General features: G+C 47.8%; 3 protein-coding genes across 3 annotated transcripts; 1 reads left to right on the top strand and 2 right to left on the bottom strand.

Annotated features, from left to right (window-relative positions):
- Positions 1-2546: 2546 nt before the first annotated feature.
- LOC136469335 (uncharacterized) lies at positions 2547-5390 on the bottom strand. Its single transcript, XM_066467565.1, has 8 exons — positions 4812-5390; positions 4651-4724; positions 4367-4559; positions 4060-4275; positions 3798-3971; positions 3345-3722; positions 3020-3268; positions 2547-2938 (listed from the first exon to the last, which is right to left on the bottom strand). The coding sequence occupies exons 1-8, from the start codon at positions 5388-5390 to the stop codon at positions 2687-2689; spliced, it is 2115 nt and encodes a 704-aa protein (XP_066323662.1). The 3' UTR covers positions 2547-2686.
- Positions 5391-12681: 7291 nt separating this feature from the next.
- LOC136472486 (probable adenylate kinase 7, mitochondrial) lies at positions 12682-15575 on the top strand. Its single transcript, XM_066470189.1, has 4 exons — positions 12682-13400; positions 14373-14513; positions 14661-14912; positions 15176-15575. Exons 1-4 carry the CDS (start codon positions 13038-13040, stop codon positions 15326-15328), a joined length of 909 nt encoding a protein of 302 aa, XP_066326286.1. The 5' UTR covers positions 12682-13037; the 3' UTR covers positions 15329-15575.
- A 2164-nt stretch (positions 15576-17739) lies between these two features.
- Positions 17740-18575, bottom strand: LOC136469334 (putative disease resistance RPP13-like protein 1). The gene is made up of 2 exons (XM_066467564.1): positions 18383-18575; positions 17740-18245 (listed from the first exon to the last, which is right to left on the bottom strand). The coding sequence occupies exons 1-2, from the start codon at positions 18573-18575 to the stop codon at positions 17740-17742; spliced, it is 699 nt and encodes a 232-aa protein (XP_066323661.1).
- Between the last annotated feature and the right edge of the window lie 5836 nt (positions 18576-24411).

Genomic DNA, 24411 nt, shown 5'->3' with positions numbered 1-24411 from the left:
GACGAGGGCGAGGGCGTGAGTGGTGGCCGCGGCGGTGTTTGGCAACTCGACGAAGCCTGGAGCAGCGGCTGCACGACGTGAGGCTAACTTCTCCACGAACCGTACTGTACAATTTTAAAAAAAAGCAGAGAGAATACAAGGCTAAACAAGCCAAGCCGCTTAGGTAGATTGACCTTTTTTATAGTAGGGAAATAAAATACAGCTTCATCTCTTTACAACCACTTCATAAACTTATGGCCTGTTTGGTAGGACTTGTCTTGCGATCTGACTCCTTCGTGGTTCCTTCATAACGGCTCCGGTTCCTTCGTGAGGAGCCCTGCCAAAGACCCTCTAACATTTGAGGAGCTTCACCAAAACCTTGAAAAAAAAACTCCTCTACCAAAGAAGGGCCTTTATTCAGCCTGTTCGCTTGGTCGTAAACGATCGTAAATTTCCAGCTAGAACAATATTTTTCTCTCACACCAAACCAGCCAGCAGTAAATAATTTACGATCGTTTACGGCCTGCCGAACAGGCTAATTAATTTCTCTAGCGTGACAAGGCCTGCATGCCAGTCTTGCTTGACGCTGACTCGCGTCAACCACCGTACCGGTTACCTTACGATATTTTGCCGGTTTCATCGGAGCATTGGACAGGTACGTGTGTACTCGTATGTGTGTTCCCGTAGGAGATCCACGGGTGCTTGCTTGGTGCGCTCAACTTTCATCTTCTTCTCTCTTTTTTTTTCTTCCTTTTTTGAGGTTTATAAAAACAGAGTTTTATTTATCTCTATTTATTTGAAATATATCACCTCCACCACATTATTGCAGTGATATATACCTCCGTCCCGTGAGTGATGAGCAGCTAAATATTGTTACACCTTACCAGGACAATTAGTGGAGTAATATAGTCCATCCGTATCTAAATAAATCAATTTATAGAAATGTCTCATGTCAATTTTTTAAAGTTTAGTCGAATTTATTAAAAAAACGTCAAGATTTATGACACCAAATTAGTATCATTAGGTACACGGTACACAATAAACTTTGTTTTCACATATTCACAAAAAAAAACTTTATTTTCACATCGGGAGAGAGCCGTCGTGGAAGTTGAGAGCAGTGCTCCTAGGCACTCGAGATGGAGAGACTACAACACCGGTGCAGCAGCGAAAACAGAGACAAAAATCAAAACCGAAAGATGTTTTTTGACAAAGGCCAATAGGTCATTTATATAGGGAAGCCTCCCCATGATCTCGTATATTGCGATCATGATCTAAGGGCATGTTTGGTTTACCTAGTAGCTACTAAATTTAGTAGTTTTTAGTTACTTTAGTAACTTTTTAACCAAACACTATGACTAAAAGCTACTAAAAGGGCTTCAGTCCTCTCTAGTAACTCTGAAGTTACTAAAAGTAACTAAACCGTTTAGTAGCTACTAAAGTTTAGTAGCTCGAACCAAACACCCCATAAATCAATTAGGTTTCCAACATACTAGACTTAGAGAAGTCAAGAGAGCTTTCATAGTTAAGAAGTTTGGTCGTTTCAACTAGGAATATGGGACTCAAGTTTCCCACTTAATTTCCCCATATATATATATATATACACACACACGCGTATGAACAAGCCTTTGACATTTATTTCGAGTTATTGGGAATTCTCTATTGGACTAAGGCCATGCACATGAATGCATATATTCCAACGGTCCCCCACCAGATCTCAAATGTCCGTTTAAAAAATTTGTGTGTTCTTGCTACTGTTTTAAATACCAGTGTTTTAGAGACCGTTCAACTATAGTTTTAAGGTATGAGTATGCCTTGCAAGTTTCGTTGTCCCCCCCCCCCCCCCCACTACAGGAAAACGCCTCTTTGCCGACTGCTTGCCCCGGTCGGCAAAGGCATAAACCCAGTCGGCAAAGGATTTGCCGACCGCAAAGCCACGTGGCAGTCGGCAAAGAGCAGTCGGCAAAGCCTGGGTCGGCAAAGGCGGATTTGCCGACTGCCACGTGGCACACAGTCGGCAAATCCTTTGCCAACTGCCACGCCAGCAGTCGGCATAGCCACGTGGCGCCGTCAGCCCTGACGGCAGGCTTTGCCGACTGCTGTTTCCTCGGCAGTCGGCAAAGAATTTTTTTTTCAAAAATTGTTTGCCGACTGGCCGCCAGCTCGGCAGTCGGCAAAGAAAGAAAATTTTTTTTTTGAAATGTTCTTTGCCGACTGCTTTCGGAGTTGCAGTCGGCAAAGGTTTGACCTCTTTGCCGACTGCCTCCCATTGCAGTCGGCAAAGACTCTGTCCTGGGGTTTTTTTGCCCAGCTTTGCCGACTGTAAACAGTCGGCAAAGCTGGAATTTTTTTTTTGCTTTTGTTTTCTGTTTTCTCGCATCAAAACCCTGCAAAATCACAAATTATAATCCAATTTCACCAGAAGCACCGGTAGCACCATTTATATCACAATTTCATCACATTTGTCGCCAACATCACCACATATATCACAATAACGCACAACATCACATATATCTCACATATATGTCACAATAACAACCACACAAGTGCATTACAACCATCACATGAAGTCCAACACGTCGAACACCACAAGTCGACGTCCATCACACGAAGTTCAACATAACAAGTCTAGGTCCATAACGAAGAAAAGAAATACATGACAACAACTTCGACGATACGGTGGATACATGATAACAGAATCGACAAGTACCTAGCTCGTCGCGCCGTCCCCGGTCTCGTCGTCCGCTCCACCCCCAGAGCCCCCAGGGTTTGCCCACGGAAACCCCCTTGGACCAAATTGAGGCGCCTGCGCGTACTGCCACCCTCCGCGCACCGGCGGCCACGAGTACGTCGGAGGAGGGCCACGCGGAGGTGGATACGGTGGATAGGGTGCAGGTGGTGGATACGACATCATCTGATGGCCGGGACCTCCAGGAGACGGGTTCGAACCCGTCGACTGTACCTGCACAAGTTAAACGCCAAGTGATGTCATTAGTATCTGCAGCATGGACGCACAAGTTAAAGCAAGAGTCAATATACTCACCGGGGTCCCTCCAGGAGCGACAAGAGCAGGCACAGGAAAAAACTCTGAAGGAGGAGGCGGTGGAGCGAACATTGGAAGAGGAGGCGGTGTAGACGCCCCGGGCGTCTGCATGGACTGGAAGAAGCTGGCCATGTTCTGCATCTGAGTGTTGTAGTGCTGCTGCAGGCTTTGCTGGTAAGCCATCTGTTGCGCCATCATCTGCGCGTGCAACGTGGCGATCCTCTCCTCCATCTTGGCCTCCATCTGGGCCTGCAATATTACATCCGCAGTGTTGATTGTATGTACAGGTGCGAAACGAGTGAACGACGAACGAAACGGCACTTACCTGTGACGCTGACTGCCGCCGGGGCGCTACGGGGATGTCGCTGGAGCTCGTGGGCGTGGATCGAACCTGGGTCAGCGTAGGAACCTGGGACGGGTCGAGGGCGCTGTGGGCCATGTAGTAGCGGCCGTGCTGCTTCCCTGGTCCCAACCTCTGCAGGAGGTCTGTGTCCAGGGGCTCGGCGGTGGGGTCGAACGTCTCCCCGTAGCGCTGGCGAGCCGCGACGGTGTACTCGGTGGCCTTCTCGTAGGCGGTGGGGTTGGTGTACGCATCGGGCCCGTCCTCCGGGTTGTAGACGTTGTTCGGATCCGTCGCCTTGCCCTTGTGAGAGAGGAGGTACGCGGTGTACTCGTTGATTTCCTGCCCACCGTGCGTCTGCGTCTGCATTGAAAACACAAACATGGTTACAAGTATTGACAATTGAGCGCAAGGATTAAGACATGAACGGACGCATACCCATCTTGTCGCGAACTGGGGGAGGGGCTGATTCCCTTGGTGGTGTGACACCCCTCGCATCTGCGCGCGGCGGCCCTGACGGTCGGCGCGCCTCGCGTACGCCTCATCCGTGCGCCACATGCGCACAATCTCCGTCCAGCATTCCCTGTGGTTGTCGCACCACGACGGACACACCTGCATGACATCAAGTATTTGACATGCGAGAAGATTAGTGTAATGTTTCACTGAAGGAATCTGAACGAATGTTGTCATACTTAATTACCTGCTCGTATTGCGCTTGGGTGAGGTCGGCCTCCCTCGAGTTCATTCTCTGGCGGATTTGGGGCTTCTTGATGTTCTCTCCAAGCACGTTGGCGTGGAAGTCGCGGATGGCCTGTATGCGCGCCTCATGGTACAGGTCCTTGAGACGATCTTTGCAGACCGCCTCCTGCACTCGCGCCGCCTGGGCTGCTTTACCCTCCTCGCACGTGAAGAAGTCCTGCACACAGACACATCATGTAGCATTTCCTTTTTGCAAGAAGTCCGACGAATGCGTACTATTTAGCAATGCGGTGCGATGAAAGACTCACCCAAAACTCCCTCTTTATCTTTGCCGCGATGGTCTCGCCACCCTCCTCGACGAGGTAGAAGTGGGACCACTTGGTGGGCACCTTCATCTCGCCGTTGACGTTGACAAGGCCAGGGTAGTACTCCTTAATCAGGAGGCCCTGGATGCCATTGATATGGCGTGCTTGACCTGCTCCACTCACAATCTTCCAGGAACTGCACGAGTCATTAAGAACAATTGTTAGTCTTCAGTTCGATTTTTGACATGTCATATGAACAAGTAGTGAAATCAATAATGGTTACTTACGTCTGGCCAGCCAGGTGAACATCACATCTGCCTTGCATGTCGGGCAAGGGAACTTCCCGTGAACACACCACCCGCTGAATAAGCCATACGCCAGGAAGTCATGCATTGAATACTGGTACCACACATGCATTCTAAAGTTCCTCTTCGTAGCCCGGTCGTACGTGAGTACCCCCCTCTTCCCAAGCAAGTTCCAATTCATCCCACACCGGCTGCATGAACACACCCATATTGTCGCCCGGGTGTCCAGGTATTATCAGCGTCAAGAGCACGTTCTTAGGTTCAAACATGACGCCGGGGGGGAGATTGAGGGGGATCACAAACACGGGCCAGCAAGTGTACGGGGCCACCATCATTCCAAATGGGTTGAACCCATCTGTTGCCAGCGCTACGCGTACATTCCGAGCCTCCATAGCCTTGACAGGATTCATGTTATCGAAGTGCTTCCATGCATCACCGTCCGCCGGGTGTACCATCTTGTCAGGATGGTATCTTTTGCCATTCTTGTGCCACGTCATCTGTTTCGCGGACTCCTCCGTCATATACAGCCGTTGCAGCCTCGGTAGGAAAGGAAGGTGCCGTACGACCTTCTCGGGGACCTTTGACTGTTTCATGCTGCCATCAGAGCCTTCTACCAACACGAACCTAGAGGCATCGCACTTCGGACAGGTTTTTGCTTCCTCGAGGTCTCCCCTGAACAGGACGCACCCCTTCGGACAAGCATGGATCCCCTCATACGGCATCTTAAGTGCACGAAGGAGCTTCTGTGTAGCGTAGGTGTTCGTCGGCAGGACATGATCTGCCGGAAGCAGTCCCCCAACAATGCTCAACACGAGATCGAAGCCGTTTCGACTAATGCCCAGCTGCGACTTCAACCCTATCAGGCGTGAGACGGCATCCAGTTGCGTAAGCTTTGTCTTCTCAGTGAAGGGGCTTCTGTGCCGACTCCATCATGTCGTAGAAGGCCTTCGCGGTTTCCTCCGGATCTTCCTCCACATCCATTCCTTCGCCAAACCGTGCTTCGTGGAAGTCTGCCATCATGTCTGCCATCCCGGCATCGCCATCATACTCCTCGAGGACGGGTCGCACCACCTCGTCCCTAATAGGATGGTATTCACCATGGTGGCGCCAACGGGTATAGTTTGGAACGAACCCGTGCTTGAACAGATCTCTCAACACCTGAGCCTTTACTTTCTTCTTCTTGTTCCTGCACTCGCTGCAGGGACACGGCATCCGAATCGACCCTTTAGCAGCTGGGCCAAATGCATGCTCCAGGAACTCAGTCGTCCCCCTGATCCATTCGTGGCTCTTACTTGCGAAGCCCGAGTACATCCACTCACGGTCACCCATGCTCTGTCATGCGGCAATGTTAACATGTGATAAAACCAGCAAGTGCATCTACAACGCGCTCCTACCATCTAATAGGTGAAGGATAGGTCCTAATCCCACCCGAGCATGCGCAGACGAGGTTAGCTTCCATGCTCCGCTCCCGTCCGAGATAGAATTTCGGCAGCACCTCCCCGCTGTTCTCCCGATACACGTCCCGGCGGGGAGAGTGTGTATCCAGAGAACAACGGGGAGGTCCTGCCGAAACTCCGACTCGGACGGGAGCGGAACATGGGAGCTAACCTCGTCTGCGCATCCTCGGGCTGTCCAAATAACGTGGACAATCCAAAACGGATACGGTTATACATATGCGAAGAACGCATACTTCCAACCGTATCCGTTTCGGACGGGAGACGCCTAACTGGGTAACGCGACCTACGACTACATGTGGCGGAAAGAGGGGTCATACCGCAGGTGCCGATGAAGAAAGGCTAGCGGGGCAGTGCCGAGTCGTGCTCCTCCAGGCTAGCCTCCAATGGGAGCCCTCCTGAAAAAGAAAAACAATTAGTGAGAACGAAAAATTTCGGCAGCACCTCCCCTGTACGGGAAGGTTACCAAACCTGCAAGAAAAGACGGCACGATGGCCGACAAACACATATACATGTCAGGCACGATGGCCGACAACCACAAATGTATTTCCAATCCATGCAGAAGAATATAAGCAGGTATTAATAAAGTAAACTACTACTACTAGTAGTACTACTACCTCGTCGTCACGGACGGCGTCACCGGCGCGTGGAGCAGAGGCGCGCGCGAGGACGGCGAGGCGGGGACGGCGCGGCGAGGCGAGGACGGCGAGGGCGAGGACGGCGCGGCGAGGACGGCGACGCAGGGCCGGCGGACGGCGAACGGCGCGCGGACGGCGGACGGCGGACGGAGCGGGGCACGCCGGATCGGGGCGGGGCAGCGACGGCGCCGGGGCGGGTCGGGCGAGGCCGCGGCCGCTGCGGGGCCGACGCCGGAGCTGCACGCGGCGGCGCGCCTGGCCGGGGCCGGATCGGGGCGGGGCAGCGCCGGTGAGGGGCCTGGGCGGGGCGGCCGGCGCCGGGAGGGGCCCAGCGCGGGGGGGCCAGCGCAGGGGGGGACGCGCCGCGGGGGTGGCCCAGCGCGGGGGGGGGGGAGCGCGGGGGGAGGGGGGCGCCGCAGGGGATGGCCGCGCCGCCGGGAGGGACCACGCGGGGGGGGGTGGGGGATGGCCAGCCTTGAGGGTCCTGCCTCGAGGGGGGCGCCGCGCCTCCTTGGAGGGGGCGCTCGCCCGCCGGGTCAGCTCGCGGCGATCGCGGCCGCCGGGGAGGGCGCGGGGAGGGGAGGGCGCGGGGGGGGGGGGGGGATGCGCCGGCGGCCGGCCGGGCAGACGGCGTCGACGGTTCGGGGGCGGCCTGGGTGGCGGCGGCGGGCGAGCGGTGATTTTGGTGGAGGGAGGGCGGGCCGAGCGGATAAGGCGACGTTTTCCTTTTTTTATTATTTTTTTCCCTTTGCCGACTGCCAGCATGTGACGCAGTCGGCAAAGGTCTATTATTTTTTTTTTCAAAAAATTATTTTTTTTAATTTTTTTTTAAAAATACTTTGCCGACTGCTCTGCTCCCTGGCAGTCGGCAAAGGTTATTTTTGATTTTTTTTCTCAGAAATTCTTGCCGACTGCCATCCTCCCTGGCAGTCGGCAAAGGCTCTTTGCCAACTGCCACTGATGGCAGTCGGCAAAGAATTAATTTTTTTTTTCGATTTTCGATCCCAGTTTTTTTGTGTTGCCTTGCTACAGTAAGTACATGATATATTCCAAGTTTGGGGTCATTTTGATTTATTTTGCTATATTCCGTAGATTTTTTCTGTTTCTTTGATTTTTTCCGACAGCTCCAGATTTGAACTGCAGGTACATGAAATAATGGAATCCGGCCATTCAGAAAATGATATTCATGATGTTTGGAGCATGTTGAGGCCGTGTGCGGGGCCTCGCGTGAAATTTCGACCGTGTTGGTGTCGGAACACGCGCGAGCCACGCGCGTGAAAAGTGTTTTTAAATTTTATAAAATCGAAACGGAGTCCGAAAATGACGAAACTTGACGACGTGTCTTGTCATCGCATGCGGAGGCTGTGGTAAAAATTTGAGAAAGTTTCGAGCAAGTGGCGACGTCGGGTGGCTAAAACCTGGACATCTCCACAGGTGACGGCGTGGATGGCGTCAATCATGGCCTGCCTTTGCCGACTGCAATTCTTTGCCAACTGCCTGGCAGTCGGCAAATCCAGGCGACTGCAGGAAATTCCAGTTGGCAAAGGGACCTCTTTGCCGAGTGTCGAAAAAAAACAGTTGGCAAATAAAATTGCAGTCGGCAAAGAGCCAGTTTCCTGTAGTGCCCCCCCCCCCCCCCCCCCCCCCACCCAAAAAAAAAAGAAAAAAGAAAAGAATTGCAAGTTTTGTGGAAATAAATTTCACTCCAAGTCAAACCAGTGTTCTCATCAGCTCTTGCACGCTAAAGAAGTACTAGTATATAGCAGCATTCAACATGTATTATACCGTTATTTATCTGAAATCTCAAGTCGGCACTCTGGGCCAGGGGCCTTCGATCGATCGATGCATGAAGATAAGTTTATACTACTAGTAGTAGCAACGTAACAAAGGAGGCGGCATGCATGCAAATTTGCAAATCTAGGCCTATCCTGACCTAACCTGAGAAAGCAACGCATCATAGGAGCGTCATGCGAGCATGTCCATCTCTCTCTCCTCTAGTCCTCTGGCCTGCTGGCCGCCTGGACCGCCTCCGAGTCCGATCCCCTTTCAGGCTTTTACAACGCGCTCATCCGATCCATATCCATCCATCGAGCACACGCGCGCGCATTATATAAAAGCGCACGCGCGCGCCACCATTGCTGGGTCGTCGCAGAGATCGAGCACAAAGCCAGCAACATCCCACGCACACGTGCTAGCTTGGCGCTTGCACGTCGTACGGCTGCCTGTACGTTGTAGAAGACGACTGGCAATAACTAGCCTGCGCCGCCTCCGCAGGAGAAGAAGCTAAAGAAGTATAGAAGATGGGCGGCGGCAGCAAGAAGCTGCAGCAGCTGGTGGCTCGTCTCCTCCACCTCCACCACCACCACCCGGCGAATTCGAAGAGCGGCGGCGTCGTGGGCGTGCCGCGTGGGCACTTCGCGGTGTACGTGGGCGAGGCGCGGGCGCGGTTCGTGGTGCCGACGGCGTACCTGAAGCAGCCGTCGTTCGTGGCGCTGCTGGAGAGCGCGGAGGAGGACTACTTCGTCCTGGACCACCACTGCCACCCCGGCGGCCTCGCCATCCCCTGCTGCTCCGAGTGCGACTTCGCCACGCTCGTCCGCACCCTCGGCTAGCTAGTTTGTTACCTGGCTAGCTAGCTACCACTGTGAATGCTTGGCGCCGCTGGCACTGCTGCTTGGTCGGCCTCGGCCCCGTCGTTTGGTTAATTGCATGCATGTATTCTTCTTTTCATTCCTGGATGATAGATGAGCTCTACTTCTCCAATCTCCATGCATCCATGGTGTCTGTGGTTGCATAGGGTTTACAATACCGGTAAGAAAAAATTTTTGGTCCCCAACGATAAATACGAAATTTCGGAAATTTCAGTTCAAATTTAAATAAATTTAAATTGAGTTTTAAACAAATTTGGCATCATTTCACTAGAAAAACTCTATAATCCATCATCCATCATAAATTTATATAACATCGACGAAATAACATAATATATCACAGAAGTAGAGTCGCGGTAATACAGTGTGCTGACGGTGGGCGAGCTGCATATACTAGTGCTGTCCAATGTGTGAGTGTGAAAATTAAATAAATTTGAAGAAATTTAGGGCTTTGATAAGACTAGATGATATGGAGGGTCATTTTAGTGTGGTTTTGTGTAATTTTAGAGTGAAAGATGAATTTAACCGAAAAATTTTGACCGATACCAAAAAAAATTCGGACCTCAACGAAAAAGGCGATATTTCGGAAATTTCGACGATATTTCGCCGAAATTATAAACCCTTGCATTGGCTCCATCGCCGCGCCGTACCTCTCCATGTCGATCTTTCGATCGGGACGACGACGACGACCTTGGAATTTGCATTTGGGACGAAAAGTGTATAAAGCAACCTGAACAAAGAACAATCATGTGTGTGTGTGTGGAGAGAGAGAGAGAGAGGGTGATGGCAAGCAAGTCAGCAAGCTTGCACCGGTGATGGCGAGTGGCGAGGGCTAGCTGATGGTGAATAATCCGTAAATGAAATAGACGAGCAGATGCGCTTTATTGTTTGACGGCCCACGCAGACGGTGTCGCTTTTCCGGCCCATCATCCTGCCGCGATGACGCGCCCGCCCGCCAGGGTCGCTCAGCCACCTCCCACCCGGGCCAGACCATTGTGGTTGCAGACTCCGTCCTGACAGTCGACCTACACATGGCCCAAAGTTTTGGGGACTCCGTTCACCGTTGGACTACTTTGAAACTTTGAGTGTCCGGCCGACGTCGCCGAGAGCTAAAACATTGCTCCGCGAGACGACAGATCTTTCTATCTACTACTCGTTAAGAATACAACCACGGGTTGCAGGCCGGCAAAAGTAGTCCATGTTTGATCAATTTTTTAGTGAACACTATTCGTATTTATGACTCCAAATTAATTTATTATGAAAATACATTTTGTAATTAATCTAATAGTATTTATTTGATATCATAAATATTAATAATTTTTTTATTTATAATTAGTCAAACTTAAGATTCTAAAACGTGACACTGTGTTAGAATTACATTCTTTCATGAACAGAGGGAGTATGTCCAAAGCAAGAGAGTGATTGGATTTCAGCATTCTAAATTTGCAGACAACAAAATATAATAAAAAAGACAACTTACAAGAGATCATTCAGAATTTTTTTATAACCAAATAATGATAAAATTACATGTTATCTGAATAGCAACAAAAAAAAAAATCGGGTACTCTAAACATAGGAGAACTGCCAAAGTAAATATTACTACTCTCTCAAACTGTTACAACATCATCAATAATAAACCTGCATATAAGTGAGTTAGACCACCTCTAAAAACTCCTTAAAGATAATTTAGTTTGTGAACAAAATAAATAGCGAGTGAGCATCTCATCTCTTGAATTTTTGTTCATGCTAGCGGCCAAACAGCCAAACAGTTGACCGGTGAGATTACCCATGGGTCACGGATAGGTGAAGGGGCGGAGCCAGGAATCCGGCATATAGGGGGGGCGGCACAAATAACAAGCAAAACTGAACCAAGTTTGATTCATCGATCTCATAGTTATAACCATACGTCCATACATATCAGGGCAATAAAGTTATGCAAAATGCAAATAAGATTACATCTGTATTGATCAAGATCAAAAAATTATGTGCACTTGGGAAGAACAAAAGGGGGAAAACGAAGACACAAGACAGCATCCCTGGCAGCTGGGCGTCACAGAGACGGGAGACTTGACTCTGGGCGTCGGCAGGAGGCAGCTTCCGGCGGCGTCGGCGCGACGCGGCGTTCGGCGAGTCGATGTCCTGCCTCCGGCCTTGCGCTTCCTGCTCCACTGCTCTTATTGTGCTGAGGCAACTTGGGGAGACGACGGAATATGGCCTGCTGCTGCTCGTCTCATTAGGCTGTCTCAAAAAACAACACCTAATATATAAGATTTATTCGTCTTTTCGGTAGCGCTACACACAAAAGGTTTAATATTTATTTGGCATCTTCTCCAACAACGAGCACCCTATTCGTTTGGACTTGTTTGGCTGGTAAGCTATGGCTGAAAGTACCGTTGGCTGGTTTGGTGTGAGAGAAAAATACTGTTCGTTGGCTGATAAGCCATGGCTTATAAGCCAAATACGACCAAACGAAAAGGCTGGAGACCCAAAAGAGAATCATTTCTGCAAATGAGTTTCCAGAAGAGAGGGGGCCCATATTTGGGTTGTGCCTCTCAGACAACCCAAAATAGGTCTTCCGTATATATACTCTGTTATAGGCTGATTTTAGATCACTTGCTATCCACTTTTGATTTAGATGTCTATATGGGTTCCTTATTGAAGACAGTCTTAGCTTCCTTCTAATTGGGCTGCTGTCCTACTGGCTTGCCAGGAACTTGGGCTTAGAACTAAGGGGGCCGAGGCCTATAATTGTTCTAATAATGTGGGGTCCATTCGGCTGATCAGATTTTAGATGATTTTCGAATGATTTCAGATGATTTAATAGTATTCTGAGAAAGAATAAACTAAAATAAACTGAAACAAAGGTTGCATGTATTTAACTACCTGGAGCCCGTTCGACTGGCTTTAAGCCGGCTGGCTGGCTGGTTCTCGCCCTCACGAAATTACTGTTCATATCCTGCCAGAACAGTATTTTCCTCTCACAACAATCAGCCAGAACAGTATTTTTCAGTCCTGCCGAACAGCCCCTGGCAGGGAATCAGCAAGCCGTTGGGGGAGGGCAGGCCCCCCGCCCCCATCGCTCCGCCCCTGGGTGAATAGGTGATCCGTGACTTCCCCAACGGCACGGCGTCGCTATTTAAACCTCTACATGCTCTTATTTATTAAAACAAGCGGTGTAGAATTAGAATCTCCTTTCAAAAAAGAAGAAGAAGAAAAAAACTAAATCCACTTCCTCAACATTTGAGACGCATGACACAGGTTTAAATAGCGATGCCGTTTTCGCACGAAACCCGTCCAAATCTGCCGCGAGTCCCACCAATTTTGCACCCGTGGCAGCGTGGATCTATCTCAAACCACTATTGGTGCGGTGCGGTCCGCCGGCCCGCCTCGAGATCGCGGATCCCGACTACCGAGAGTCGTCGTTCCTCTCGTATCCGCCGGCAGGCGGCCACCAAACGGGCAGCCACACGCCCGCCCACGGCCCACACCACAGAGAGAGAGAGAGAGAGGGAGCAGGGCGACCTCGCCTCGCTTCCACCTTCCCCGCAGCTCCACTCCCTCCACCACCACGCGCCCTTCCCCAAAACCCTACGCCCCGCAAACCCTAGCCGCCGCCGCCGCCACCAGAAATGGCCGGCCTCCTGCGGCTCGCCGCGGGCGCGGCAGCCCGATCCGCGTACCGGCGCGCCCCCGGCCCCGCCCCCGCCCCAAACCGGAGGCTCGCGGCGGCCGCGATGGAGGAGTGCTGGTCCGACTGGGAGGAGGAGGACGAGGAGGAGGCGGCCCGCCGCGCGCGCGCCTCGGCGCCGGCCCCCGGCCTCGACCCCGCCGGCGGGGGGCCAGGGGGCATGCAGTGGGTCGTCATGGGCCGCCCGGGCCCGCAGAAGCACGCCCACGCCGCGCGCCTGGCCGAGGTGCTCGCCGTGCCTTACATCTCCATGGGCACGCTCGTTAGGCAGGAGCTCAGCCCCGCCTCGCACCTCTACAGGAAGGTGGGTGGCTCCGGTTCGGTTCTCCGGTGCTCTGGGCTCGCGATTCCCCGTCACCCTCTCCTTGCCTGCGCTCCAATTGCTCTGATTCCGCCATCTCGGGGCGTCTTGCTCGTCCTAGCTTCGATCGAGTCGTTTAACTGGTTTAGTGTTCCTAGTCGGCTTTTGGCAGGAGGAGGATCCTTTTGTTTGGGCTATTTTGCTTGATTTGTCCCGGAGTTACCTGTGTGTCTTGTGGAAGCCATTTCACACATCAATTGCCAGGAGACTGGGATTTTCTGGCCGCTTTTTTGGGCCCTTCTGGAAATTTCTCGTGACACAGCTGTGCAATCTTTTGATCTCGAAGATATTTGCCTCAGCTCCTGTAAAGCCACAAGCTTTTCTTGGGACCAGCCAATTTGCTGAATATATATTCGCTTATTTCCCCACGAAGTATTTTGCAAAATAAATCATTTTCTTAGCGTTGGCTGCAATTTTCCAATAAAGGCCACAATTTCTCTCTTATTCTCTGGGTTATATTCGATGATTGAATCTCCTGCTGCCAGGAGAAGAGCGTGCTGGCCATGTCTTTCCCAGCGTGCTTGTCCGCCTTCGTGGACGGCTGCGGGGGCAGCCTCGTAATTTGTCTGTGTCCACACAATGTTGGGGGGCAGTTTTGGGATTTGACATGGTTAGGCTTCACATTGGAAGCTTGGAAAATTCCATCCTGCCGTCCTGTGGCGGCTGCAGACAGCATATGCAGCCTTCCCAGTTGGCCCTCATGTTGTACCCTGCATATGTCTGTTTCCTATCTGCACATTTTGTTGAACTGTTTGCACAAATTACACTCGTTAGAGTCTAATTCGGGGCCCTTAGAAATTACAATCATTCCAGAAACGAGCATATGTATTTCCCGAATACACTGAAAATGTCAAGGGGGATCTTTAAAGGCGTGTCGAACTGGGCTGAGTTAGTTTTATTTTCTTATATACACAGATTGCAAACTCGGTAAATGAGGGGAGGCTTGTGCCAGAGGACATCATATTTGGATTGCTGACGAAGCGGCTTGAGGACGGATACAACAAGGGTGAAACTGGGTTCATTCTTGATGGGATTCCACGCACCCGTATGCAAGCTGTGAGTATCTTGCATTCTCAGACTATCACAGAGGATTTAGTTACATCCTGGTACCATGTAACCATCACAGAGGATGGACACCAAATTACTTCCAGATTGGTGTGATTGCACTCATATCTGATTTGTTCATAACTTCACATGTTTCAGGAGATTCTTGATGAGATTGTGGATATTGATTTGGTTCTGAATTTCAAGTGTGCTGATGACTGTTTCATGAAGAAGCGATCGAGGGGCGACATCTGCTCCCACTGTGGACAGCTCTTTGATGTCAGCAATTCAGCATCTACGAACTGTAGCCCCAGCCTTGGAAGTTATACATGGCATTCTCAGGTAGAACCTGCTGGTGTTGTAGGCCTGGAAGCCTCAAGGATGGAGAGGATGCGCACTTATGCTAAGCAGGTAATGCTTAACATTTTGTCTTGGCCTTGCTTTATGCCAAAGGATGCCTAGAACATTATGCCCTTATCCCCTTACTGACCAGGCTAGTGATTCTATTGTCAGACCTTACTAAACTTGTTTCTGTACAAAAAAAAGAGAGAAAAAAAGAAAACCACAGTTCTTCAACTTATGATTCTAGGGATCGAGGCTATTGCATTATTGTTGTTCAAAGCTCTGAAGGTGGAAAATCATGATGATATCTAATATGGAATTTCAAAATGCAGACCAAGCAGCTGGAAGATTACTACAAGAAGCAGAGGAAAATTGTGGAACTGAAGACATCTGCTCGCCCTGGGGAAACATGGCAGGGGCTTGTAGCTGCCCTGCACCTCCAGCATCTGGACTCACCCCCAACACCGCACAAACTCACCGCGTAAATATTATTAATTATGTTATGTCTGAGTAGAGTCTAAAAGGATCTGAATTCGGATCCTGCCTGCAGCATATCTAATATTCCTATTGTTGTGGGTTCTGGCTCTCGAGAGTCAGTTGGCTATGTCTTTTTTTGGTTATTGTTATAGATAAAGGTAAGCGATTTTGCAGACGCTCTTATTATATGGTTGTAACCGAGAGTTTTGGACTTGCCTTTGCTGCAAGTGTACTCGCTTATATGCTCCTTTGAGATATCTTGGCTTGCTCCATTGTGGTGTCCGTTGCCCACATCATTTCACCAGATGTTTTGTTCTGGGCGTTGACGCTGATATTCATGTCCTTTTTGGAATCCTGAAGACAGCATATGTGATGGTAAATTTCAGAAGCATGTGTTGGAACTAGACCGGTTTTCGTGAGCTCCAGTTGTCAGCCACATGGAGCATGTATAGAATATCTTCTGATTGCTGTAAAATTTTTACATGATTTCTGTGAAATTCTTGCATTTTAAACAGGCATTTCTTTACACGTTCTGTAAAACTTTTACACGACTCCTATGCTTTTTTTGCATTTTATTTGGCAATTTTTTTTATGAAATTCTTGCACTTTAAACGGACAAATTTCTACACTTCTCTGCCTCATCAGTAATAAGATGGGCAAACGATGGATACGGTACAACTATGCTCCAAGACTAAATTGGATGCATTGAACTTCTATAATTGATGTTTAGGCATGGACGACTTCTGTAAATTGGATGTTTCAGATTGAACTTATATTGACGTGTTTATGTGTGAATTGGATGAGGTTAGTGATGATCGTGCTTTCTTTGATGCCTGTGCTGTGAATTGAACCAGTTCCGATTTAAAAGTGAACCAAATTTATGTGAAATTCAATTAAAACAGGATGTGCTTGGGCCATCTCACTACTCTCGGATGGTGGATCCAACCGACTGAGCAGAATTGAATTTGGACCAATGATTGATGCTTAAAACCGACCATGCAAATAGCGTTTATAGCTACGGTTGATACTCGAGGCTGACGGTACATATATGATCATCATCATCGTTTGCCACTACAAGCCAATGGTACAAAATGGTTTTCACCTTCAGGTGAGAAACCAACGGTACTGAATGCGATTTCTACTAAAAATGCCAGTGAAAACTCTTTGGAACCGAGGATACAGGGTTTTCTGTAATAGTGCTAGTACACACTGCTTTTGCAACAGAACTGACCAAAGTGACGGTGCTGGAACTTTTGATTGAATCAGGGATTGTAAATAAAATCTTCTACTAGCAAAGACCAAAGCCTACAAAAGAGTTCAGGGCTAAAGCCAGGAAAATCAAGGAAAATAATTACTACACAAATGATCACTGCACAAGCTCTAACCATCAGAAACAGATCAAGCTGTCCACAGGACGTATTGTGCCCAAGTATACGATGATATACAATACAAGATGGCTTACAGTGGCACATTCGGGTCACTGACGCGATTTTGTTACAATAAAAGTAAGAAGACCTACAAACACAGCGTACAGAAAAAGCAAAGATAATTCTTCTGATGGATTGCGATCAGAGAGAATGAGATTCACCGGAAGCAATGAAACAACAATCGGAAACACCATGTGAAAGATTTTCTTGTAGGTCTCATCAGCTGGAGCTGGTCCCAGTGGCAAGAATTTCTTGTCGGTCTCATCAATGGAGCTGCTGGTCCCAATGGTGAATCATCGTTTCCTGTGGAACTGGACGAGACTGTAGAACCTGTTCTCTGTGTCTTGTATTTGCAAAAGAAATCATTGCCCCGGGCATATGAGAAATATGGCAATCTCTTAGGCAAATATGCATAAACACGTGGAATCTCTCGAACGATATACCAATCTTCCTTACTGCGTTCACATCTCACAAGCAGTTGTTTTTTTGCCTAGAATGTCTAGTGTCTCTATCCTTGAAAAATGCTGTCCCAGCCATTCGGAAGCTGTTCATCTTCCATGTGAATGTACTGCAGTAAGTTCACCCCTGAAACAGTTTCCAGGTTTGGGCAGCTGATCACTGTAAACACCTTCATTAGTGGAAGATTTGACACTTTCCGGTTGATTTGTTGCGAGAGAAAAACACTGTTTCGCATGAAAAAGAAGGTGAACAAGGCGAGCCGGATTTTAAGACAAGCGAACGGGGCCATTAGTGGAAGATCTGACACTTCCCTAAGACTTGGCATTGCTTCCACAAGCAACTCCTGCACAGGGATTTTCTCAAGGACCTGTACTAGTCCTGCATCTATCAGCTCCATCTTTGACATAGTTTTGCAGTGCTCCAAGCCACCCGGAAGACGCTTCAGCTTTGGGCACCTTCTGAGTGCCAGCTTTCGAAGGTGTAGCAGGTCGCCAGCTCGAAAATCTGACCAGTTCTCTAAATCTTCCATGCCCTCAATTTCCAACCTCCTCTACATTAGGAAACGATGGCATTTCTGCTGTTGGTTGCATGTCAATTGTTCGCAGCTTGGAAAGATTGGCTATTCTGAGAAACTTCAACTTCTGAAGATGACAAATTGGTGGTAACCTTTCACAGAACTTGGAGTTTTCCAGGCTAAGGTGTTGCAGATTTGGAAGCTCAGAGAAACATAACCATTCTGGATAAACAGTTCCATGGTAACCATCAATTTTGAGTGACACTAAACATTGATGAGGATGAAGCTGTGTGAACATTGTTTTCGATCTCTCTAGCTCTCCAGCTGATAAAGTTTCTGATTTAACAGTACAGCATCTGATCTCCAGGTTCCTGAGATTATCTTTCTCCTTCAGCTTCAGCATTCCATTTCCATAGCTTGCAATGTTTCTGTCTACAATTTTTCTAATATCTATCTGCAGGTCAATTAAATTGCTCATGTTCTGCAGATCTTCCAAAAGTAAGCCATTTGAAGACATGCTGTCCACTACAAAGCCATGAAGAAGTGCAAGATGCCTCAGATTGTGCAACCTTGTGGACTTGTAATGCCACTGTCTCTAAAATCGAGATATTCCAGCTTAAGTAACTTTTGTATGCTTTTGGGAAGGGAAGTGAGACGTTCACATTCCCGCAAACCCAAGAACCGCAGTCTCCTGAGGCGGCCAATGGACTCATGGAGTGCTCTTATTTTTGTACGGGAAAGATTTAGGTGCCTAAGGTACACAAGATTTCCCAACGTCTTTGGAACAGATTGGATCTCTGTATCTGAGAGGTCAAGAACTCGCAATAATTGCAGGTTCTTGCATATGGTATCCATGTCGGTTTCACCAAGTGGATTGCCAGATAGGAGAAGTGTCCTCAGACTCTTTAGCTTTCCGACGTCTTCAGGGATAGTGGTGAGTCCTTTGTTCAGAAAAAGATAGACGATACAGGCTAGCTGGCAATGTAGCCACATTTTCAGTGTCCTCAGACTTGGGATGGCCAGCACATACCTCATTTTCAGTTAAGGAGTCTGCAATTTTCCTAACTTGCTCGTGCATCTTATATTGTTTTGTTTGTTTTCTCGTTGAACAAGACCCCTCTCTGCAAGCTCTTTGAAGTACCAGTCAGCCATCTCTTGATCCGAACAATGGCTTTGCTTATCTGGACTTGTTTTTGAAGAATGTCCACAGCTGCTGAGGCGAGGTGTCCCTTTAGCATGTTCTGATGAATTTTTGTTGTCATCATCAACAACAACAATTTCTGACGAAGTAGTGTTACGCCCATCTGACGAGTCACGTAGCAATGTGATGTTTTCGCCTCGCTCTTGTGCTATCTCTTCCCTGTTGTTGTGCTTGTTGGATTCCTCTTGGGAAACACTAGTCTGCTCATCAGCTGTCTCTTCTAATGAGTGGCCATGTCTTGTATCAATATCAATAAAGCCCTCTGAAATTCACAACTGAGTAACCAAGTGTTGCTTAATCTCAAAATCTACAGGGAAAAGTGATAAGTAAAGAAAGCATTGCTTTAGGTGTGGTGGAGCATACTGGTAGCTCAGATAGATGCTGCTCCTAACTCCTCCTTCAGTTCCCGTGGTTGGATCCTTGAGAGAAAATGCTCTGCTATCACATATGCGCTCCCATTCCTTTTGTCTGTAGCCCTTTCGATGAAGAACACCTCCAACAGCCTTGATAGCAAGAGGAAGACAATCACATTTTGGCAGAATTCCTATACCAATTTTCTTTAGTTCTGGCGTGACTTTTGCTTGCTCCAGACAAGCTGCCCTAAGTAGTAACATCCAACTATCTTCCACTTTTAGCTGCCATATGCGGTACGTTTGGAGACCGTATCCTTCAGCGCCTTTTTTGGATTTGAGCTGACTTTATCTCATTACCAACATTCTCATCACTGGTTGTTATCAAAACACGGCTCCCTTCAGCAGCAGCAAGAAAGAACTTGAGGACTTCAATCAGGTTCCCAAATATTTCAGCGTTACCTATGCCTTGTTTTGAGGGAACACCATTGTATATGTTAAAAACCAGAAAGATTCTCCTTCCCCCAATCTTGTCAGCCAACAGCATCTGGAGTTTGTTCTTTGGTTTGGGTACTTCCAGGACCCCTATAGCTGGAGCAGCACATGCATGTTGCTTGTAAAAATCTGATCAACACTGGATGCTTTAGAAATGGACACCCATACGCGTGTGCTGAAAGCACTTTGCGTCCTCTGTCATCAAATATTTTTCTGGCAATAGTTGTTTTTTCCTACTCCTCCCAGCCCATAGATTGCAAAAATGACAAACTGCCTAGATGGTTCATGATGTTCTGTCAATTTGTCGTCCAATGGCAATATCCTCATCTCAATTTCTGTCTCCACTAAATTGTCATGGCGCATGAGTTCCTGATCATCACAGTATCTATCATGCTGATCATTTTTCATTTTTCTGCTTGTGAGCGTGGAAGGACGGTTCTTAGATACTGAACTTATTATATCCTTAGATAAGTTCCTTATTTCTTGCTTGATATACCTGTCCGTGCTAAAATGGCGCACGGTCTGTAAATGGAGAGAGTGGTCAGTAAGAAAAACTAACAAATAAGACAAATGAACCTAGGACATTTGGCTACTGGTCATGCACATGAACATAAAAAAACGGACTGTGCCAGCCAACAAAAATCAATATGGGGCTAGTGTAATCCTCACGCCCTTTGACTTGTTTTTAGCTCACACTCACTACAACAACATAGCATATGAGTCGGTTTTTGGCTTAAGCACCATGCCAGATAGCAGGCTCTTTTCTTTGTTAATATAATCGGCAGCTCTTTTAAAGGTTTGTTTCAGTGAAAAAAAAAAAAACTAATGGCCGAGGGGACAAGAACAAATTGTGGAAATGTATGTCTAAAATCAGTTCATGATTATGAACCAACTGTACAGATTCATGAATCCATTGTCGGTTTATTGGATAATCGTTGATTTGTACAGTTGGTTCTAGCCTACGAACTGTCATAAAACATATATATAATATGCTAATTTCTAAGTTTCAAGTTGTCCTCGAAAATTCACGCTGTCAGAAAATTTTACACGAAAGTTGTAGCCCACGGTAGGATTGGAAACTTCTTTATTTAAAGTCATTTGAATGGGCCAAATATCTTTTTATTCACAACTAATTTGGCATCCGTAATCTCTATTGGATAGAAAATATAGAATGGTAACAGAAAACATATAGGTTAAACAATGACAACACAATCCATATAAATGCGCAATAATGGTTCAAATTCTTGGCAAACTAAGGTTAATTAAAATGAAAAGGAATCATGTTGTAATAATCAACAATCACATATAGATGGAGTGGTGAGGGCAGTCCCAATGGTGCATTGATGATGGTTTCTATCCTCATTAAATGACTTGCCACGTAGGCAAAATGCTGACATGGCAACGTAATTAATGAAGAAAGAGAGCAAAAAATCATAGAAATGGTTTCTTCATGAAGAAACCAGGTCTACTCTTGACCCAATGCACTAAGAAACCATGAAATCGCCATTGGGGAGAAACCACCAGTTTCTAGGGAGCTCGTGTCGCACTCCCATTGGAGGAAAAGATAGAGTTAGGAGAGAGAAAGATAAAATAGTTATTACTCATAGAAACCATGGGTTGGAAAACAGTACTTTTTTAATGCGGTATCCTATGTTATAGAAACTACTAGTTTCTTTCATTGGGACTGCCCTGAGAACACAAAGCGTGAGGGGGGGGGGGTGCTCTATATAAATCCAAGTTGCAGAGGAGTTGCTTGTCAAAAAAAACTGGAGGACTTATCGCTACCAACAACACAAGAGGGAGCTGACCAATTTGAATTTTTTGCACCAACATTTTGAGTGTCCACTTACCAAGGCGAAGATGGATGCCCTCACGACGCTAATTGAAGCAAGGGCAACAAAAAAAAAACAAGAATAAGAGGGGCAAGCTAACCAAAGCGGAATCTGGAAATATTCAAGAGTAGTTAGTGGCTTGATGGAAGTATTCATATGCAGCCGGTGGTTTATTGATGGGCTGTTGTCTACGTACCTGATCTTTAGGACGAGTTTGGTTGGCCTGCTACCTCCAGCTTGCACGAGCGGAACCGTATAAAAATGTTTGAGTAGTCTATTTGGTTGCTTGTATGCACTATTCAACTCGCACGAGCGGATGCAATTGCATGGGTGGATGCGGGTTGGCGGGATATGCTCAAATTGAGCTTCACTCCCGAGCCTGGCTCGGTGGATGCTGGATGGAGGTTGTGGACCCACACGTCAGTCTCACAGAACAGACATGTTGCATCCGCTCATGCAGTCAACCGAACAACATCTCAGCTTTCTTGCATTCGCTCATGCAACTTCACTAAACGCCTTCTTTTCTGAAATACGGCTCCACCTAGCCCCGCGCCCGCTCATGCAGGATATACGATGCAACTTCAATCCGACAACCAAACACCCCTAGATTTTGCTTTGATGCTCCCCAATGGATGTTGATTAGGCGTGCACGGTGGGCAGTGAGTTGTTGTAGTCTTTGGGTGTGTTTGGTTGCCCGCTTCCACCCCATCTTGGCTTAGCTCATCCGTATACGCAGAAATAGAAGCTCATTTGGTTGCTAGGCTCCACTGTTCCATCTTGACTCCACTCATGCAGATATACGATCTCATCCTGGCTCGGTGGAGATGGCCAAAATGAGCTTCACTCTGGAGCCTGACCCGGTGGATAGAGGTTGCAGAGGATGGGCCCACACATCAGCCTCACATGTTGGTAGGTAGAATGGGTTCTCGTTGGAAAATAGGTAGAGGAGATAAAGTGAGGTTTTGGGAGGATAACTGGTTAATTAGGTTCCTCTAGTCTTTCAATTCAGTTTTGGAAGCTTTACAAAATAGTTAATGAGAAGAATGCTACCATTGATGAGATTTGGGATGGGTCCTCTCTCAAGTGTTCTTTTAGGAGGAACATGGATGAAAGGCTGGAACAACAGTGGGTAGAAGTTTGTCGGTTGACCTCCACAATTTCTTACTCTAGTGAGGAGGATTCACTGATTTGGCCATTTTCCTCTGCTGGTACATATTCTACTCAATATTTATATAAAGTGATCAATTTTAGAGGTGTCCAACCGGTCCTAGTTCCTGCTCTTTGGTCTATAAAGGTCCCTCCGAGAGTTCACTTCTTTCTTTTGCTGGTTTCTAAGAATAAAGTGTTAACCGGGGATAATTTAGGTAAGAGAGAAAGAAAGGTAGAAGATGCTACTTGTTTGTTTTGTTGTGAATCTGAATCAATTCAGCATCTTTTCTTTGACTGTGTGGTGGCAACCCAACTTTGGAAGATTCTATCCTCAATTCGATCTAAATGTTAACCTTGGTGGCTTTTAGATGAGGTTGGAATGTTACCGGACGCTGAACACCCAGCGTCCGGTCGTTTACAGTAAGGTTCCAAAATCGATTTTTTGCTGACCGGACGCGTCCGGTCATGCTTGACCGGACCCTGCCAGCGTCCGGTCACACTATGACTTCCTTACTGTGCTGACCGACACCACGACCGGACGCAGCCCTTCAGCGTCCGGTCGCAGAAGCGACCCAGCGTCCGGTCGTTTTGATCGACGCCAGCGTCTTCGCCTGCTACAACCTAACCGGACATACCGGTCCAACCGAGCCAGCGTCCGGTCACCTCCAATGACCTTCGTCTTTTCTATCTAGGGGCGCCGGTGGCACCGTCGGACTGTCCGTACTCTAACGGGCGGGACACTCCGCCGGTGGAGTTTCTTACCTTTGCTCCCAAACTTCACCACCCTTGCTCAAATGTGCCAACCACCAAGTGTATCACCTTGTGCACATGTGTTAGCATATTTTCACAAACATTTTCAAGGGTGTTAGCACTCCACTAGATCCTAAATGCATATGCAATGAGTTAGAGCATCTAGTGGCACTTTGATAACTGCATTCCGATACGAGTTTCACCCCTCTTAATAGTACGGCTATCAAACCTAAATGTGATCACACTCTCTAAGTGTCTTGATCACCAAAACAAAATAGCTCCTATAAGTTATACATTTGCCTTGAGCTTTTTGTTTTTCTCTTTCTTCTTTTCAAGTTTAAGCCCTTGATCATCGCCATGCCATCACCATTGTCATGCTATGATCTTCATTAGCTTCTCCACTTGAAGTGTGCTACCTATCTCATGATCACTTGATAAACTAGGTTAGCACTTAGGGTCTCATCAATTCACCAAAACCAAACTAGAGCTTTCAATCTCTCCCTTTTTGGTAATTGATGACAACCCTTATACAAAGATATGAAATAAAATTCAATTGAATCCATGTTGCTTGCTTGGAGAAGCGCCGGATGTACCCATGAAGAATTTCCCCAGACTTCTATCGGTAGTTTTTGAGATCCCATGGGTTCTTAGGACGCGCGTATGTGTGCTGGAAGTTTCCCACGAAGATCTCTTTTAAGTCCGCCCAACTTTGGATTTGGTTGGGCGGAAGGAGTTCCAACCATGTTCGCGCCGAATCGATCAGGAAAAATGGAAGGTTGCGGATAATGAAGTCATCATTATCCGCACCACCGGCTTGGCAAGCAAGCCAATAATCCTTGAGCCACAGTCCGGGGTTCGTTTCCTCAGAGTATTTTGGGATATTGGTCGGTGGTCGGTACCGCGGTGGGAAGACG

Source organism: Miscanthus floridulus, chromosome 8, assembly GCF_019320115.1.
Source record: "Miscanthus floridulus cultivar M001 chromosome 8, ASM1932011v1, whole genome shotgun sequence".
In the NCBI taxonomy this organism is placed as follows: domain Eukaryota; kingdom Viridiplantae; phylum Streptophyta; class Magnoliopsida; order Poales; family Poaceae; genus Miscanthus; species Miscanthus floridulus.
The sequence above is the reverse complement of the archived record's forward strand: the minus strand, read 5'-3'. Positions and strand labels throughout refer to the sequence as shown.

Bases quoted from the DNA above. Each gene is read 5' to 3' on its own strand.
- LOC136469334 (XM_066467564.1), bottom strand. From the start codon at position 18,575: ATGGATACCATATGCAAGAACCTGCAATTATTGCGAGTTCTTGACCTC. The intron at 18,246-18,382 runs GTGAACGTCTCA...ATGGCTTTGTAG, and splicing joins GTTCTTGGGTTTGCGGGAAT to TGGACAGCATGTCTTCAAAT.
- LOC136472486 (XM_066470189.1), top strand. From the start codon at position 13,038: ATGGCCGGCCTCCTGCGGCTCGCCGCGGGCGCGGCAGCCCGATCCGCG. The intron at 13,401-14,372 runs GTGGGTGGCTCC...TTATATACACAG, and splicing joins CCTCGCACCTCTACAGGAAG to ATTGCAAACTCGGTAAATGA. The intron at 14,514-14,660 runs GTGAGTATCTTG...CACATGTTTCAG, and splicing joins CACGCACCCGTATGCAAGCT to GAGATTCTTGATGAGATTGT.
- LOC136469335 (XM_066467565.1), bottom strand. From the start codon at position 5,390: ATGCCGTATGAGGGGATCCATGCTTGTCCGAAGGGGTGCGTCCTGTTC. The intron at 3,972-4,059 runs GTAATTAAGTAT...GATGTCATGCAG, and splicing joins CCCAAGCGCAATACGAGCAG to GTGTGTCCGTCGTGGTGCGA. The intron at 3,723-3,797 runs GTATGCGTCCGT...TTTTCAATGCAG, and splicing joins CCCAGTTCGCGACAAGATGG to ACGCAGACGCACGGTGGGCA.